Source organism: Alexandromys fortis, unplaced genomic scaffold (genome assembly GCF_014885135.2).
Source record: "Alexandromys fortis isolate MF-2015 unplaced genomic scaffold, M_Fortis_MF-2015_v1.1 scaffold_79, whole genome shotgun sequence".
Taxonomy (NCBI): Eukaryota; Metazoa; Chordata; class Mammalia; order Rodentia; family Cricetidae; genus Alexandromys; species Alexandromys fortis.
In genome coordinates, this window is record NW_026067964.1 from 5,560,334 (window position 1) to 5,580,595 (window position 20,262).

General features: G+C 42.4%; 1 protein-coding gene across 1 annotated transcript in view; it reads right to left on the reverse strand.

Moving 5' to 3' along the window:
* Positions 1-834: 834 nt before the first annotated feature.
* Positions 835-20,262, reverse strand: part of Ap3b1 (adaptor related protein complex 3 subunit beta 1) — a 201,156-nt gene continuing 181,728 nt past the window's right edge. The window contains exons 25-27 of the mRNA XM_050153860.1: positions 17,275-17,372; positions 12,287-12,425; positions 835-1,536 (exon numbers count right to left, since the gene is read on the reverse strand). Of these exons, the coding sequence (XP_050009817.1) occupies positions 1,383-1,536; positions 12,287-12,425; positions 17,275-17,372 (391 nt within the window). The 3' untranslated portion in view covers positions 835-1,382. The remainder of the gene's footprint in view (positions 1,537-12,286; positions 12,426-17,274; positions 17,373-20,262) is intronic.

Sequence of the window (20,262 nt, forward strand, 5' to 3'; positions counted from 1 at the left end):
AGCTAATGAGCCGGTATTACTCCAAACACCATCACCTGTGTCACAAAGGCCACTGCAATCTCAACCGTCTTTTAAAAGGTCCATCAGCCAGGCATGTTGCTACACATCGGTAAGTCCAATGCTTGGGAGGTAGAGGCAGGAGGATCACAGCAAGTTTGAGGCCAGCCTGGTCTACACAGTCAGTTCCAGGCCAGCCATGACTTGTCTCAACAACAGCAACAACAAAAACAAAATATAAATATAAAAACATCAGAAAAGTTTCCTGATTCATACAGAAAAATTTTAATGATGATGGTTATTTGCTTAAGTTAGCAAGTAAAATAAACAACCTATAGAAAGATGCTTATATATACACCATGCAGTTTACTAGCATATAATTAATTGTGTGCTAGTTAGTCTTGATGAGAGCTGGGCAGGGAGACTTTTAAAGGAAAAATGAAAGGATTTATTTAGCAGGTGTAGCAGACATGGTAATCAGATCTCTAAGATTAAAACTGCACAGAAAGAGATGTCTTTACACACAAAAGGCTTGGTTTGTTATTAAGCACTTATTAACCACTCTATAGCACAATCTGAAAATTTATCTAGTTTAGAGAGCTAAGTGCTGATGCATGCCTGTCATACCAGCACTCAGGAGCAGAGGCAGGAGGATTTCAAGTTTAAGGCCAGAACAGGCTGCTCAATGAAACCCATCTCAGAGAAGTAAAGAGAAGAGCAAACCCAACAAGACACAGTACCTTGTTGGGCGCAGTATTTCAATAACTAAGTCCCAGGAGTCTCCAAAGTGTGACCGGAACAACTTAACTTGGGAATAAAGAATTTCAGCCAGCGAGAGTCAGGAGAGGCAAAAATGCTAGTTTATTTATCTATTATTCAGGAGTAACTTCATGATGACAACTATCAATAACCAACCACAATATGAGGAAGTTCAAAGAAGGAATTTTGCAGAGACCTTTTTTTTTTGCATTTAATTTAAAAAAGAATGCTATTTCCTTTTCAGATACCAAGCTAAGAGGCCATTTAGACGATTTCCTTTCAGCTTGCTACTGAAGGAGGGGTGATTCCCAGCACACTTTTAATATCTGATTCACGTCCATCATTTTCAAAAACCAGAAGGGAGATGAGGCCAAAAGAAGTCGGAAGGCAGAGGAAATGCTGCATGGATTCAGGAGTTGGAAAAACCGACAGTAAAATATATGTTCTTTGGTTAGCAGAGCGGAGAGGGAAAGGACTGCATACATGATAGACACACAGCAGCATTCTAAAGCAGGGACAAGAACGTCAAGACTGTGCTCTTCCCCGCGGCCAGATGGAAGGGCTATTATTATAAATGAAAGGCAGCAGTAGTGGGTGCCAGATCCCGAAGCCCAGATGTAAGCGGGTTACCCCTGGGACAGGACAGGTTTCAGCTCCCGCAGCAGAACAGAACCAATCAGGGTTTTCTCGGTGTTTATGATAAGTTGGGCTGTGGAGCCTTCCTTCAGTTCCACTGTGACTAGCATCAATGACCCACTGTGCACAGTTTTAGCTGCAAACCTGCAAGAAAAAACAGAAGAGAGACCTTTTATCCTGAGAGGGAAAAAGAGGAGACAGCATACGTTCAAAGAGCTTTAAAGTAATTCTTTCTTAAATGAAATAATTGATTGAAGGTTCCCCACACCTAAAGCCAAGCATCCCTAGGAAAATCACGAAACTGCCAGCCTATGCTGACCACACGCAGGCCACTTTAGTGTGTTTTACAGACAGAAACAGGAAAAGAAGCCCATCTCACTCATTGGCTTGAATGGCAGACGCATGAGGGTTTTCTCCTTACGATACACTTGGGAAACAACCATTCGCCTGACATTCACATTCACCATGCCATTTTAAATATGCCGCCGCATCTTCCTTTTTAAAACATGTTAAGAAACGGTACCTTCTCAAAGAGCTTGTAATTTTAATTCCTCATCTCTGAAAATGATTATTCAAGAAGCTAGATAATTTCATGTATATTATAAAATTCATCTCAGTGAAGTCACTCATGTAAAAAATATTAAAATTCAATCTCTATTGCTAATGGTGACATGAAACAAAGTCACATAACAGTCAAGTACCACCCCATATCCTCATTTAATATTCAGAACATTGGATCCTTATTTTTGCTTTAGGATATAATGGGTAAGTTGAGGTCTAACATGCTATTACTAAATTCCAAGACACGAAGAACCTACTAATTACATGGAATTAAAAGCAAAACTAGCCTTTGAGCACTGCAATCGGCTGAAAAGCTGCCGAGGGCACAATGAACTTCTGTCAGTCCTGCTACTTCATTCTGCATGCACAGGGGGCTCAAGGCTGGGAGGGAGACTGGCACCCCCTTCTCTGCTTCCATCTCTCCCTCATGGACGATGCTCTGCACATGCTGGGGGGAGGGAGTCTGACTGCAGGGATGAGTGGAGAAGAACAAAGTTGCTGCACATGAGCTTTTGAAAACACTAACAAGTGTGGAGCAGGTCTGTGACCTGCTGTGACCCCACTTTGCAGGGCCAATCCCCTTTCCCCTCCCTGGATGACACGTGTCTGAATCTGAGCCATCTGCCTCAATTTGCGCAACATCTTCAGCCACAATGGCACCCAGTTAGCCCTGACACAGCTCACAATACATAAAAACAAAACTGCCGCGCTGACAGCATGCTGTGCACTCTTCAAGAGCAAACCAACTGGTCAGTGTCTCCTGCCTGACGATTAGCACGGGTCTTGCACAGCGCCCAGTGTCCTCGGGGATCTGTTTAATTACCATCAACAGAAAAGAAGGAGTTTATCAGGAGGCTCTCAGAAAACTTCACTCCCGACTTAATTAAAATATTAGCCACTTAAGCAGGAAGCAGATTCTCTTTAAATGAAAAGTAATTTCTTTTTTGAGTTTTTAAAAATGACACCAAGATCTTATCTAACACATTAGAGTCTTCTTTTTAAGATCCTAACAAGCCACATTTGGGCCAAATAGAATGATGAAAATTAGTTCTTCAACAATTAGAATAATCCAACGAGAGAAGAACAGATATACTCTTCTTACTTGGCTGAAACTATGAACTGCACTCTGACATCACACAGTAAAGCGAGAGCTGATGGCTCGTTAGCACAGCCCGTCAGCAATCTCTCTAGTCATCCCACACATCTTCAAACATGCTGGAAACTGGGAGGAACTGGAGAGGCAGTTCCTGCAGAGAACTAGTTTAGGAGTGTAAACCACAGCCGTGTTTCTAAGGTTTTACAAGCTTTCCACACACACTTTCTGTGCAAATGCACACGGGGCTAGGCACTCTGGGCACCTCACTTTCCTTTATGGGAGAACAAGCTGCTCCCTCACCTCTTACGGCTCCTTACAGAGTCATGCATTTCTTTTGCCCAAATTTAAAAATTATCTTTATGTAATATGTGTCTGTGTGGGTCTATGTGCATGTGTGTGTGTCCCACCAAATCTAGACAAGGGGTGGGATCTCCTGAAGATGAAGTTATAGCCAGGTATGAGTCACCCAATGTGGTTGCTAGAAACTGAACTCAAGACCTCTGGAAAATCAGCGAGCGTCCTTAATTCCTGAGCCATTTCTCCAGTCCTTGTCTAAATTTCAGAGGTGGTACAGCTTTATAGGAGAAAGGTATTTCTGTAGTTTGCTAAGACACAATGGCTCCATATTCCCATTCGTCTACTCAAGTTTCCCCACAGACTTGGTCGCCATACCTGTAATTCATCCAACAAATACTTCAACAGAGGCCTCTATTTCTGACAGGGTTCTAAACATGCAAACAATAGTCTGCTTAGCCCTGTATTTACTTAGCACTGTGCCTGGGGACCTCAGAGGAGAGACTACGCCTGAACTGGAACACAAAGCACTGTTTGAATTTCAGGCCGCAGAGCCCCAAGGCACATTTTATTTCTCTTCCATTAAAAACCACGAAGAGTTAATGTCACAATAACACCAACTAGGCAAAGACAAATGTCACTGTGTTCACAGAGATTAAAATTAGTATTTGGGGCATGTTTTTCAAATCCTGTTATGAAATTTTGGGTGTCTGAAAGAACAGGACCATGGAGCGGAGGCCTCACTTGAACTGCAGGAGCCACGCCTCCAAGCAGGCAGCTGTGTTCGTTCAGCCCACAGGCCGGAAGATCAGGTGTCCTGACATGCCCACTTCAGTGCAAAAGGAGCGTATTTAATTGGAACATGGCATGATCACAACTGGCTTCTTTGGGTCCATGCAGGCAAAACCACTCCCCAAAGTTGCTAATTATTTAAATTCTGAACAGCCATGTTTTAGCATATATTTAAGTTAAAGTTATGGGAAGAATACTATAAACAAAGCTAGAAACCTTGGCTGTAAATACATGCAAACTTGATGGGTGGCATCAGGTTTTCAGTACTTGGTCTCAAACAAGGTCCTATTGTGACTTTTTTTCCAGGAGTCAGGTGAAGTTCTGGTCACCATAAGTAGCTACTGTTTATACCATGTGACTAGAGGTGGGTGCAAAGTGCTTACACAAACTCATCTGACCCAACGAGGTAGGGGACTGACAGAGATGGGGGTGGGCGTTGAAGCACACACAACTGCAGGTACTTACCTGGGACACCGGACCAGTACATGGCAGAGCAGGGATTCAAACCAAATACTCTGAGTCCAGGTCACATACAGTTTCTCAATAGATGTAAAACACTCAATATTTGTTTTTAATTAGTCAACAGATGATTTTTCCTATGTACCTAGCATGTGTAGTTTAACCTATCATTATGCCAGAAACCTTAAGATTTTCTCCTTTCAAAGTTATGTGCTTATTTTGTATATTCTGCAAGTCAAAAGCATCCTGATTTAATTGTCATATTTTTAATCCTTGCTCTTACAGATTAAAAAATTAAAATACTGTCTACCTATTCCTTCCAAAGTCATCAGCAAAGACAAATATAAAATCTTTTTGAGAAGAGCTGTAACTGGGAGGGAGTACCAGGAGAGCAATCAGACCTGGAAACCAGGACCAGGACAAATGAGGACAAGAGTGACGACGGGCAGAGATGCACCGTCTGTGGACGACGGCTCCACGTTATTAGAAGGACAGCATCTACATCCTTTTCATTTCATCCTAATATTAAGCACTCCCTGTTCATAATCACCAGCTGAGAAGGTAAACTTGGGCTACGTGACATCTTACTAAATAAATGTCTTGTCCGTTAGCTCTAGCAACTGACATTTAGTCTCTGTTGAATCCTTAAGATTCACGAAAAGGGCCAAATAAGCTCAGGCTGTGACCTAAATGAGAGGAAAAAAATGTCTCACACTTTTAAAAAGTTATTTTCTAACTATTGTGGGAATGATGAAACTGGTCATATAACAATAGATCCTGAATAAATATATTGCCTGCAATTCATTTAAGTTTGTGAGAAACTGGATCATAAATGGGCTTTATTCCCCCTCAAAGAAAGGAAGTGCCACAGCTCAATTGTCGCAAGAAGTAAACACAACCGCACAACATGAATGCATGTCTCTCAGAGGCGGCCTCCACCTCACAGCACCCACAAGCGAGCTCCTTATGCAGAAGCAGACTTGCCGCCCTAACGACAGCTTGACGACATGCTTTTTCTTCTCTTGGATAGTCTTCCTGCTTTCTGGTTTTTCTATTCTGAGTTCAATTTTCTTGTGCTTTCTGTTCTACTGGTTATCAGAAGCTGTGACAATGGCCCACTCAGGCTCAAACTTTTTTTTCTGACTCTGTACACGAAGCCTTCAATTACTGCCTGCTGAAGCAGACAGAATCCTATTAGTAAGAGACGATCACGAGATGCCCTGCCCTGCCCTCGCTGTATAAAAATAATTAGTCCAAAGTTGACAAATGTGTAATGAAGTCGCACAATCATTATATGTAAGAAAGCCTGGCTTGAAGGAAGCCCTAAACATCAATACCACAGTGTGAAGATTTGGAGTATTATTTTCCTAAGGATTCAAAACTGTAAATCTTTACTGCTTAGGTGTAATACAGTTTAAACAGACAGAGACTACATATGCTGCAAAGAATTCTCTTTTGTTGACTATAAAACCGCATTTCAAGTTAAGTCCATTATACTATTAATAGTAAGAAAAAATTTACAAGCGATTAAAACTGAGAGAATTTATCTGAGGCACGTACTTTAAGACCTGCCCTGGACCATGGGGGACCTAAGGGAACTGTGCTCCCGTTAGAGAGTGGAGTCCTATTCACCCGGGAGACCGTACAAAAGCCACCCCACTCCATCAGGGCAGTGATGTGCTCTCTTTCTCTGTACAGAAAAACGAAAACTTAAGTGCACTTTCCAAAGAAAACGTAAGCTCCCGTCCTGCCTCAGCAGCTCTGGTCTGCCTGCTCAGGGGGTGTGGGATGAGCCAGCGTTAACAAGAGAACCACACAGCAAGGTCAAGTCTTACCCCCTTTCTTTGATCCTTGACAAAACTGTCAACCCAGAGGAATGCCTTTCATTTTCTTTCTTTCTTTTTAAACATGAAAACATCTATTTATTCTCTTTCGTGAACTGCTACATTATAGGGCATTACCTCACAAATGGAGAAATTAAATAAAAATTAAATACAGAACGTTTTAAAGGAAGACTCTTTTGAGCAGTTTGGTTACATGTAAATATCCAGACTGGCTTTCTGTGTAAAATTGACTGAGTTCTGCGTTTGTTTTCAAATGAGGCACTGCTTCTGAGCCAGTAGGTAGAAAGCAGATCCAAAAGCAGTGCTGCCCTCTAGTGGCAGTCACCAGCCAGCGGAGGGAGCAGGGATCACTTACGTGTTCCCTAACTCATTTCTGTTGGACTCAAAAGGTGCCATGTTGGAGAAAAGACCAAGACAGGTATCATTGTATCAACAAATGTTCTTAAAAACTCTTGTTTCAGGACAGATTAATAAGGGACTGGAAGTACTCTTGGAGCCTCTTAAACAGTGTGCACCAAGACAGTCAATATCTCAGGCTAAGCAAAAATTGCTTTCTTGACAATCCCCGAAAATCACGTGGAATTTAAATCTGCTGAAGATTCCATGAGAAAACAATCAATAAGCAAACAGTATCCTGGAGCCAGATGTGGTGGCTCACACCTATAATCTGAGCATTTGGGAGCTGAGGCAACTTCCAAGTCAGTCCAGGCTATAGGCAAGTCATCTCAAAACAAACAAAACACAACACACCATCATACCATACCAAGCAAAAAACAAAGAAACCAACCAACCAACCAACACAAACCCCTATGAACTCACCTACACTACCACAAGTTCAATCAATCTGAGAATGGAAAAAAGGCAATTATTAGGCCTCTCACCAAGAAGCGACTGTCCATTGGAGACTCGTGACAGATCTTATGGGACAGAAAAGGATACATAAAGTACATCCCCTATAAATATCATTTAAACAGTTACATAGTAGTGGGACTTACAGGGATAAAATTTTAGAAGTCACTTGTACCTATACTTTAAACTACTATATGCTGATAAATCAGTGACCAAGATCACCATAGATATACTATTCAATGTAAAGCAGTAGACTTTCTTAGCAATTAGTGACTAATAACAAGAACAAAACATTTCCCTACTAAGATCTTCACATGTACAAGGTGTATATGACAACAAATTTCAAATTAGCAAAGGGCAGACAGAAGGCGAATCTTAATTAGCATCTCTGGGGGAAGGGACAGAGCACTGAACGTGTGCCGAGAGTGAGCAGCTTTACCACAGTGACCTAGGTGGGCAGCCAAGCACCCAAGAGTCATCCATCCAAGTGCCCAGAGTCTGTCTGAAACCAAATATCACACTTCCCAGTACCTGGCCAACTGGGTAAACTCGTTCATGGGATGACAAGACATGTCGATATAACGCCAATGCAAATGTTGCAATTCTGAACACGGTGGAAGCGTTGGCGCTGGTGAAAGACACCCTTCCTTAGCGACCTGAGACTACTTTCCAGGCCCTGCTGCAGCTAACTCACAGAAGAACCTGCAGAACATCTCCCCTGGGCTGGGAGCAGCTTCAGGGCAGAGCCCAGGCCTGACAACATGTGCAAGGCCCGAGATGCAGTATGCACACCCTTCACCTAGTGTCCCTTCCTGACTGTTTTTGAAAAGAAAATACATAAGCCTAGGAAAGTGTTTTTACCCATGCCACATGCCTATCCCCAGCTATTAGCCCAGGACCCCAAGCTGCAGACTCTGGAACAATACACACACATTCCAGGGCTAGTCCCTGATGTGCTGAACTCAATCACAGAAATTCCAGGTGGATAAGCTTCACACAGTCTCCCACCTAATTCTTTCCAGAAAATATCTTTAGAAATTTGGAGATTATGGATGGACATTTAGTTTCTGAGTTCTGGTACTGCAGTATCAGAGCACTGTCACCAGTACAACTGAGCAGTGGCACCTCAGTTTCTATACACTGGTGACAGGAACCTTCCTCACAAACACTGGATTTTTCTCAGGCATCTTTTCTGGCCCTTGATGAGCCTTGGTAGCCTCCCTCGGAACACGTGAACTCCTGACTTTGAGGAATCCATCCACATGCTCCGAGTGCTAGCCATCCTGCCTTCCCAGGCTCTACTCACAAATTATCTTCATAGTTCTGACTTACGACTCCCCACAATGTACAGCGTACCACACACATTTCAAAGGAAGAAAAAAAGCTATTCCACTACATTTTTAAGTAAACGCTCTTAGATCATGCCAGAGCTTCTCGTTCCCAGCTGCTGTTCCTAACTTGTATAACTGTGACCTGGAAAGCTGCACACGGGCACAACAGCTGGCGCCTCACTAAGATGGCTGGTTCTTCCCAAGAGCAGGAAAACCAACAGGACGCCAGCAAGGAGGCAGGCAGTTGGCAGTGCACCCGCTTCCGAATGTTCTTTAGGAAAATCGTGTTTAAACACCATGCAACTAAAGGTAGGTGCACTTTCTCAGAGGACCTCTACATTCTATTTAGAGTCAGTCTCGCGAGGTTGCCCAGGCCGACCTTGAACTCACTGACCTCTTGTCTCAGCCCTGAAGTAGCTGAGACTACAAGACTATGTGTCCAGGCCACGGACTTTTTCTTAATGAGCAGCATTACTGTTGAAATGATAGGCACCGTTTTTCTTGTTCAAGGAAAGCTCGCTCTGTGTACTGTTGCCTACTCTGGCAAATTCATCAAGGTTTACTTTTTTTAAAATTGGTGTTTGATGCAAAAATATTCAAATTTTGGGGAGCTGGAGGAATACATTATTTCAAAGTAAGACAATGGGAATTTTATTCATTGATTGGTTAGGAAAAATATAATGGCATTGTTAAAAGTCCCGCAAGAAAGAAAATATCTTGAAAATTAAGCAGAACACATGCCAGTTTGTTATATAACAAAATTTAGTATCTTTTTTTTTGTTTTTGTTTTTGGAGACAGCGTTTTTCTGTGGAGACCTGGCTATTCTGGAATTTGTTGTGTAGATCAGGCTGGCCTCGAACTCAAAGAGACATGCCTGCCTCTGCCTCCTGAATAATTAAAAGGTGTGTCCCACTACCTCTTGGCCCCAAAATTTAGTATCTTAAATAGAAACAGTCAAATGCTTTTCATGTTTGGTATTTTAAAAATAATCTAAAGCCAATTACAATATATATTACAAATATTAGAGTGTGGTTGGTCTTGGTCTTTCAGAAACTCAAAAGAGCTCTTGGAGAAAAGTACCAGAGTCATTGAAAACCTCACGGGGTTTCAATGTTGTCATCAGCAGACAGTATCTAGGCTTAGAAATAAAACAAAAACATCTCATGGGGTAACATAACATCAAATGCTACAATCTTAATACAATACAACAACTCAAAAAATAATAAACTGTCAATTTCTGCTATTAAACTGTAGCCAGCAATTGTTATTTCATTTAAGTGAAATTAAGAAAAGCACTAACATAGATTTTATAAATAATTAACTGAAAACAATGGCAGAATGTTAGAAAATCAGCCAAATAACTTGAATCAACTCGATTAATAAAATACGATAATGAAGTACTTATGCCTGGAAGCCTTAAAAAATAAAAACATTTAGGGCATTATATAGCTATATTTTTTGTAACAAATGGGATATTTTCAGGTGAGAGGCAAGTTAGGATAGCACAATCTATTAAGTCTACATAGACCTTTTATTCCCGTCGACCATCCACCCCCAGGTTGCAGAGCCCAAACCCAGGCCATTAATGATGGAACTAAACAGGAACGCACCATGAGATCCTGTACATGAGGGCCAAGCACATTAAGGCTGAGTGCCATCTCCACGCTAAAGTAAGTGGTTCTGAGTTATCTGCCTCCTTTGCATTAGCAGTAATAATTGAGCACTGACTGTGATTTTTAATTAAAGTCATTTGACCAAGCAAGAGGTTGCAAACCTCCAGAACAAGTTTCAGGAAAATTATTATGTGTTAATCAGGATTACAAAACTGGCTTTTGAATCTCAGACCAGTCCTGCTCTCCAGCCCACTTCATTCTCGGGCATGGCTTTCTCTTCTGTAATAAACTGTCTATTTCTGCCAGCAGAAAATAAACAAAATTATGTTAAGCATACTTCCTAGCCCGTCTTCCAGTAGGAAGATAGCTTTCATATTATTTATCTTAATTTAAAAGGTAATTTTATTTCTTTTCCTCACAGAAATAAAAACATGCAAGATTGACTTTTGTTTTCTAAAGAACAAAAACCACGACCCAACAATCCTCACACAAGAACTGAAGCAGAAGTTGGGAGTGAGAACAATCGCGGTCTTCTGTGCTTTGCAGGAGATTAGGAAGCCTGCAGAGGGCCGCAGTTAGAGAGTGGAGGGGACACTTCATAATAAGCCAGAAGTTAAAGCCGACAATGTCATTCTTACACTTTCATAGCTTTAGGAACTCATAAACATTAGAGAAAAACCACAGGAAAGCAAAAAGGACTAGGACAGTTTGGCAGTGGAGAGCTTGCCCGCCAGGTACGATGGTTCAGTCTGCAGTGGAGGAGATAAAACAAACCAAATAGGCAAACTCTGAACCAAACAAATGCTCTCCTTTTCCCGAAAAGGCTTTGTTTTCTCTGCCACTGAGCAGCATCACTTGGCCGACGGCCGGGTTTGCATCAAGGGGCCAGTACGATAACCTTTCTTCCATTTGCTTACTTTAATCACCCCCCTCCACGAAATGGACAGGGTTTCTTACAAGTGTAAACCTCAGTGTTCTCAACTGATTTACCCCAAGTTCCACCCCCTTCTCTTGCTGTAAACAAAAATAAAAACAGAGCGCACCTGCTTCTTGAGTAGCACACACAACCTGATGCTGTCCCAAGAGCACAGAACAATCAGGCAGCTGCGAACAATGGCCTCCCCGCTCTGCGGAGGGCAGTCCTTCTGCAGCTGTCCCAGCATTTCAGCTCTGCCTCCCCTTTTTAGCTTTCTACCTATGTCCGTATTGGTGGCGAAGTTGAGACCACATGGAGAAGGAATATCCAGCCCAGACCTCAAGGCCAGGTGCAGCAGGTCTGACACCCAAGCCATCCACAGCTTGTTTCACACAGAGCCTCTTCTGCTTCTGAGCTGATAGAGAAGAAAAACAAAGCAAACAGACCCAAATGGCTACTGTCTGGGTCTAATTTACCTCTGTAACTGATGACTCATGAGAAGGAACACATGCAGACAGTGGGTAGCTGTCTGCATGGCAAAGGTGCGCCATGGTGTAGTCTGTGGTGACTCCTTCGAGCTCACAGCCCTGTGGATACGGGGCAATTCTTATCTTTGCTTTCACCTGAAGCCACAGATACCAGCAGTATACAGAGTGCAAATATGAGCCGCATCAGGACACAGGACCTGGAGCCTGGTGGGGAGGCGGTACTCGGTCTGAGCACAGCAGCTGTATTTGGCCCGCTGGTTCTACAGCAGTTCCGTAGAAATCAGAAGCAGCTGTAAGGGAGTGCCTGTCAAGGGAAGGCTGTGTCTACTGTGCCCAGTGCCCCACTCTGCTCTTAAGAGTTTTCCCTAGAGATCCAAATCCAGGAAAATAAGGCAAATTCTTAACAGCATTATAAAGGCATCTTAAGAATCCACCAAGTTATCATAAAACATAGATGTTGTTTGAGCATCCTTCAGAAGCAACCATCGGAAGGATGCTATAAAATGGGGACAAGGCTTCGACGCAAACCGATTCATCAAGCAGACCACCAGGCATACGGTTATTTACTGACAGAGAAAACAATGCGTTACACATCAGGAATCCACTTATGAGTACAGGAGTATGCCCCAGCCACAGGCCCATCAGCCCACCTGTGTATGTTATCTTGTCCTGAAGGCACAGCTCCGAGGTTGGCAACATTTACAACCTTCTGGAGGATCATGGAGGGAGTGAAGTTCTGCGGGGCAGCGATGATTGTAGCAGAAGTCTCATTCATCCCAGTGAGTGTTCCTGTAACAGCAAAGGAACATTCCATTCAACTGGTCTTACTGTGAAAAGGATTTTTTAACAGCTTTAAGCTCACAGCCAAATTTTAAAACTTTTCTCAATGAAAGGGTGAAAGGGATACTACTTTAGAATTTAATGTATAATTACATAAAATTAAAATGATGCCAGTGTTTCTGACCAAAAAAAATTCACTGTGTAGAAAAATACATAAGATGTTGTAAAAAGACAAACAGAACATTCTTCATAAATCTGATTTTAGCTAGCGCAGGATAAAGCCTAAGCATTCTAAATAAAAAGTTTTTTACTTCAGCACTTTTGAAAATGCAGTGTGGCTCACGTAAACTCCTCGCTCTCACTTGGGTGGGCACTGACTTCTTACCATCATTAGCTATTTGCCCTGCTCCTTCCAGGATCACCGCCATACTGACTGACAGCAAGTGCAGTAACCGAGCCCCAGCAGCAGCGCCCAATAGGAGGCCTCCAAATGACACTCGGTGAGGGCTGCACTGACTGGAAGTCACTCAACAGTGATGCAGCTCTAGAACATGGGAGCTCTAAACCACATCAACAACAAAGCCGTCTGTCTGGCGAACAGAACTAGAGCCAAAGACATAAAGGACAGTTTCTGAATAGAGAAGTCTGATAACAGGAACAATGTATATCACAAAATTCTAAATTCCTGGGCCTTTCAAATAGTATTAGAAAAAGAAACTTAAGTGAAGTAAAATTACAGACAAACCCCACAGTCAATAAAAGACATACCATTAGCTTCAGAGCTTCATGTGGATATATATATGTTCAGGTAACAAACTCAATAATAGACCAAACTCTTGGGAAAATATTGAAATTTAGCTCCTGGGCTAAAAACCAAAATGATTACAGTAAATGCCATCTATTTGCATCTGTGACATAAGTCACGAACAATAATGGTGTCTATTCAACACAACAACTTTTGGAGACATTTGATCAGGTGCACAGCACTGTACACAATTTATGAAAAGCTTTTCAAAAACCGTGTGCACAGTCCTCATTTAACCTCCCAGCCTATGTACGCACTTCAGTTATTTATTGCAGAGGAAATATGAACATTTTAAAAGTCCCTCTGCTAATAACACTGCACAAAACTGTACTCCCGTCTATCAGATAAAAGCCAGAACCAACTACGCCCAAAGAGGAGCACGGTTACTAACCACTCTCAAGCCCAGGAACACTACGTTCTGTCTTAGGCCGTTTAACTTTAACATTAGGCAGAAGCTTTAACAACTACACAAGCGGCCAAACTGTGCTTTTAAGTGAAGCGCAGAGGCTGACATAAGACTGCCGAGAGATGTGTGCACTCATTTAGGATTTAAACCGTCTCCATTAAGCTCTATTGAAGAGCAACCGCTAAATAAATGAATGCAACTATGTTTATGTTAAAAGCCTGTTTCCCGCAGCATGTAATTAAAGGAAATGCTGTACAAAGCCAGTACTTTTGTCAAGCTCCTGTAAATGGAAAGATGGATAGCACTCAGAGAAGTGAATGCATTGCTTCATATTTAACCTTAACACTCTTGTCATTAATGGTTTGTCTAACTTGTTCTATAAAAGACAAGGTACTGCTCCATTGAAGTAAAATTAAAAAAATCAACTAAACCATGCTTTTCAGAACAGAAGATTCATTATCGTCAGCTAATGTATTGGCATAAAGCAAAGTAACATCCTATCGAGTAAGGCACACATTCAATCTGCCTTCCCACCCCCTTTTATTTTTAACTCATGCTGTTTTATTGTTATAGGCAATTTGTACCACTCAGCATGACAGTGTAAACTGAATCAAGATTAATTTACATGCAAAAGAACACTTAGGAGAGCAGCACGGTAAGCAAATGTATTGTCTCGATTGCTGAGGTGGAAAGGAACCTGGAAGGGGAAAGAAAGGTGCTCTAATTAAGGGGCATCAAATATGATTGCTTGTGGTAGTTAAGGGCCAGAAAATAGCAAATGTCTGACCATTTAAGGAATTAGCATCTTGCGAGCTGGGAGCCCATAACATGGATGCATAAATCACAATAAAATTAAGCAAGCATTCTAGATTTCTTTCTTAAACCAGAGATTTTGCTTAATGAAAATGTATCTGGTATTCACAAATTAACAAGAAAGAAAAATATGCCATGGTGATCATTAATGTTTGCCCATACATGTATAAGAGCAAAGGCTCAGGGAAATACTTAAGTTGTCAGAGGGAAGGGCTGGGCTTCATTGGAACTTAACAACATTTTGTTCAAGATATAAGACAAGATTTAATTTAGGATAGGCTTATCGGATGAAATTAATAGCTAAAATGAAAATCAAGGAATGCAATGAAATTTATTTGAAAAGATTTTTCTAAATTTTAGATTTGCAATTTAAACGACAGGAAGAGAATGATGCAGAGCAGGCAGCCTGGAACAGATCACTGGCCTGAGTCTTTGAAAGGAAAACTAAAGAAACAAAACCCATTTTTTAAGTATACTTCCTAGTATTGAAAGGCTCTCACACACAGCTCATTAACTATCTCCAATGCCCCAAACTCGTAACAAATAAATCACAGGTCCGTCAAAGGCTCAATAATATGAATACTATAACACTTTCAACATACAGGTCAGGCCAGCACAGTCTGACTGAGCCCCTGGCCCACACCCGTTGTTCTGACCACACGAGTTCAGCAACTAAGAAGATGACGGGCAGGTGGTGCGCTGAACAACGCTTTGGCTTTAAGGAATATGAATGCAGCATGTCTGCTGAGACCGCTTCTAATATTTTGCATACTTTCAGTTTTGTATATCTTTGGAATAAAATAAAACCATACCTCTCCTTTCCTTCTTTATAATTTTTAAATTAAATCCCAATGAATACACTTAATGTGCTTTTTAAATCTTAAAATAAGTCCCATGAAATGAGATACTAATTATGTAAGTGCACTCATCAAGGTAAAAACAGATTTTAAAGCTAGGATGTAACAAAACGTACGCACGTTTCCTCAATTTACTTCCATCTTACCTTTTAGCACTTTATACTGACAAAATATATACAAGTGATTTTCATTTTGGGTTAGGGTTTCCCTCTGGTGAGCCATCTTAAGGGGTCTTCTGTGAACGCTTAGCCCCCTTCCTGGAGCAGGTTCACTAATCCATGTGTAAAGTTGTGGACTGAGACCTTTATTAGCAAACCCACCGAAACCCGAAACTAAAGAGATGGTACTGAAAAAGCCTGTGGTGAATCTGCCAGCATCAAGTCCCACATCAAAGGGTGAATTCAGGAAGACAGAGCGAATGATACAGAAACGCCAAGAGACCTCGAGGATTTACAAATACTTCATATAAACACATTTTCAAATAGCTTTATTCAGAGTAGCCTTTCTGCTCTATTAAACATAGCAAACAGCTGCCAGATTTATTCAGACAAATAATCAACAACCATAGGAGTAAAATGGCAGAAGAAAAAGGAATTTTGGCAACAAGCCCACAGAGGACGGCGGCTGGTCTCCTTGTGCACTTTCGGTTCTGTATGGTTAGTCAGCGAAAAATCCCTCAGTCACAGCAGAGTACAAAACATCTGATTGAAATCGCAAGTATTCTAAACAAAAGCCGAGAGAGAGCAAGGGCATGCAGTGATCTGCGGTGCAGACGAGCTGCGTCCTGAAGGCAGGCAGGCAGGCTACCCCTACAATGGGCACCTTCCTCCCTGGTGCGCCACTCACCTGGTTTTGCTGAGCAGATGTAAGGCAGAGGCAGGCTTTAGCCAGCAAAGGGCAGAACAGCAAACATGAGAATCAATTCATTTGTCATTGGAAAAAGAAAGCCACAGAGGTAATTTCTTCTACAGTAATACTCAACTTTTAAGAAGACAAATGCAAAGTTGGGTTTAGTTATCCCTTTTTAAAAAACCACGTGACAAGGTCTGAGTGGGAAAAGATTCTATATTGACAGTGTCATCTGAGGTTTCCGTGGTGGGGCACTTCTGTAACAGGTGTCTCTGAACCCACAGCCAGCCAGGACTGGAGTGAAATAAGCCAGGAAGCCAGGAAGCATGAGCTCTCCTCGGCTGGGGTCTTCCTGGAAGACTGATGGCTAGGACTGAATGACCTCCAGATAAAAGGATCTCTGATTACACCCTCCAGAGGAAAATTCTTTAGGCTCACATAAACTTTTACACACTGCTGATGACAGCATTTAAGGAAACGCTGTACTTAAGTATCTAAAATCAGTGTTTCCCCTGTATCCATACAGAAAGAGACCCTCATTTTTATTAGAAAGCATGCTTGACTCTGGACAAGTACAATATTAATACCTATAGTCTGCTACAATATTTTCTTTGGTGTATATTTAAAAATCTTTCACACCTAATTTAGTCAAAGTATTTCTTTAATAAAATTCAGTCAAAAGAAAATAGAAGCTTTCAATAGTATAATTAAGACTTGGTTCTGGAGGGTAGTGTTACTGTGTATATAAAAGCACACTAGGAAATGGAAAGACAACTTTGTAACAACCTACAAACATATGCAGAGCTGAGGTTTGCAGAGGTAGAAAGAACATGAGTGAGTCTCTAGTTAAAACACACAAGAACAGCATGAGGCTAAAAAACAACTCTTAGAATTGAACAATTGACTAAGGATCAGTATATTATTTTAAAGACATATTCACTGATTTTCAGCCCTGCCAGGAATATACAGAAACACGCACTTTTAAAGTCTGAGTACATTAGAGCCAATGGGAAGACTGTGTGCTGCCTGTTGCTGGCTGGGCATGCATGGAAACCCCAGGGCCTGTTGGAGGCACAGGCACCTACTGTTTAGTGCAGAACTTTCTAGCAAACTGCAGTCACCTCTCACCTCGCTCCTTCTTAAAGTCTTTCTCTGACATGGCCACAGGTAAAAGCAGTTCCCCAACAGGAGGCTGAATGTTGACGTTGAAGCAATCATCCTTGGTGCTAAGGAAAAAAAAAAAATTCAAAGATGACCAAATGCTTAAAAAAATCATACATTGAACCACTGCACAGTTTAACAGAAACAGTTAAACCTGAACTTTTGACCCTTCAACTTCCACCTACAGGAGCTGGTTATAGCTTGTGCCACCACGCTCGGTTTATGCAGTACTGAGGACAGCCCAAGGATTCCTGTATGCAAAGTACACTATTAAATGAGCGACACCCCCAGCCCCTCAGTACTTTAGTCTTCATTCTGTTTTTTTTTTTTTTTTTTTGAGATAGGGTCTTTTGCAGGCCACACTGGCCTTCAACTCCTCATGTTCCTACCTCTACCTCCCAAGTATAGGAATTACAAGTATATGCCACCATAGCTGGCTTTTGTTATTTATTCTTTATCTGCAATAAAATAAACAGTGAACATTTGCTTCTTTATTTATCTAGGGTGTTTGTAAGTTGTGTGTCTGTGTGCGTGCATGTGTGCACATGCATACACATGCATGCCAAAGTGCGTCCGTCACAGGACAACTGTAAGGAATTGGCTCTCTCTCCACTTTTATGTGCCTTGCAGAGATCCGACTCAGGTCACCTGTCTTACTCCTTCACCAACTGAGTCCGTTTGCCAGCTCCAAACTTCCCTTTTAACTAAAATCATTATATTCTAATTGTGTCATTCACTGACATGAAAGTTGTTTCAATTGACAGGATGTGACAAATCTAAGGAAGTCACTGTGTTTCTAGTGTTAGATAGAAAACAACACAGACTGTAATGGTTTCACTAGACTCGCTTTAGAGATGTCCAAGTTAGGCAGCTGGGGTTAGCTGATGAGAGCTGCCGATTAGGAGTGCGTTTGGCTGCAGATAAGCAGGAAATCCAGCAAAGAGTTTCTTGTGAAGCAGGTGTTTATTGTCTAGAATACAAGTCTTGGAGTTACAGTCACAAGCTCATTAAGTGGCTAAAGAAACCCCCAAGGACCCAGATTTCTCTAGCTTTCCACTCCACCACCCACAGGATGCTGGCTTTCCTCATGGTTGCCAGATGGCTGCTGAATCTCCAGGTACCACTTTTATATTCCAGTTGAAGAGGGAACGTGATGATGAAGTGATGGGCAAACAAGCCAACCAAATCTGTTCCTTCTTCTGAGGCAGGGAAGCAAAAGCTTCCTGAGTTGCCTACAGAGGGACTGAATCACAATGGGCAAGGGAAGGTGACTAGGAGGTGGCTGCTCTAGATACAATATATTAGATGAAGTTAGGGTGAGAAAGGAAAAGCAGAAGAAGAGACATGAAATCCACTTACATTTGTTACTACTGATTTTTTCTTCCTGGTGCTAGGGGCCAAACCTAGAGCCTGATACATACTAGACAGTGCTCCACCACTAAGCTTACTAACTGCTTCCCCACTCTCTGACAATCTATTCATGTAAGCTACCTTAAGTTTTCCCACAAATGAACTGTTCAAGGCAGACCAGTAAGGCCTGTTTATGAGTTACCCCAACATTTCCTAAACAAAGCTGTGATCTTATCTACTGCGACACTGGACCCTAACCCAAGTCTGGGGGGATGGAGCAAAACTTCCTGTGTTCAGAATGTCCAGGTGTGTGCTAGACTGTGTGGAAAAGGTACACCCCAGCTGGTATGTTCAGCAGGAGTGGAGGGAGGAGAGAAAACCTTGCACCTAGGCTTGTGTTTCGGGAATGGTGAGCATGGACAAGGCCGATGGCACAGAGCAGAGGGCTTTCTAGACAGAACGCCCACTCACACCACTTTTCTATGGAGAGCCGCAGCTCATGGCTGTCGTCTGGCCTCTTCACTGAAGTGTGCGGACACACGCAAGGCCAAGTACTCTATTCACAGAACCAACACAAAACACTTCCCAGGTTTAATTTTTAAAGATTCCTATCTATTTCTGTCTGTGTAAGCATGTACCCAAGAGGCCAGACAACAGCATCAGGTCCCCTGGAGCCACCTGATGTGGGTGCTGGGAATGGGACTCAGGTCCTCTGGAGGAAACAGCAAGTGCTCTTAACCACTACACCATCTCTCTAGTCCAGTTTCAATGTTTCTTTAAGCAATGAGAAGCCATTGGGAACCTTAAGCACTGATCCCTTCTGTAACCTAGAAACTGGGGAGGAGCGAGCACCAGCTGGGGAGATCGCTGAAGTCTGGTGGAGGCGGCAGGTGCTCTTGGCATTTACTGTGTATTTTACTCATTAAATCTGAACAATGAGCCTATGACACAGGAAGAACATTGGAGAGGCTGGGGGTGTGGCTCAGGGATAGAGTGCTTGCTGGCATGATTAAGGCCTTGGGTTTGAGTGCCAGTAACATCCAAAACCAAAAACCCCAAAAAGAATTTAATCAACATGGCCAAGGGACACACAGCCAAGTGTCTCGGCCTCAAAGCCCACTTCTCTGGGTTGGGAAGCATTTACAATGGGGAATTAGAAGAGACAGACTGAGTGACGGATGGACAGAGTCTTTGAACTTTACACTGAGAACAACTGGGTGAATGAGGGCACACTGAAGAGGAATCTGGATTCCACACAAAATAACTTGGCTTTAATTATCTCAGACTCTGAGGTGTCCAGGAGACAATTAAAAATGCAAATTAGGAGGGGCAGGAAAAGAAGGTGACAAGGAGAAAGAGGACACCCCGAGAAGGGTGTGGTGCACGCCTGTGGACAACAGGGGAAAGGGACTAGTGGGGGCAGAGGGAAGGGTGGCTCCAAGGGAGCCAGATCCGCAGGGAGGCTAATGCTCGTGTCCGCAAGATGGTCAGATGGGAGGGGAACACAGGGCAGCAAGATGGTCAGATGGGAGGGGAACACAGGGCAGCAAGATGGTCAGATGGGAGGGGAACACAGGGCAGCGAGATGGTCAGATGGGAGGGGAA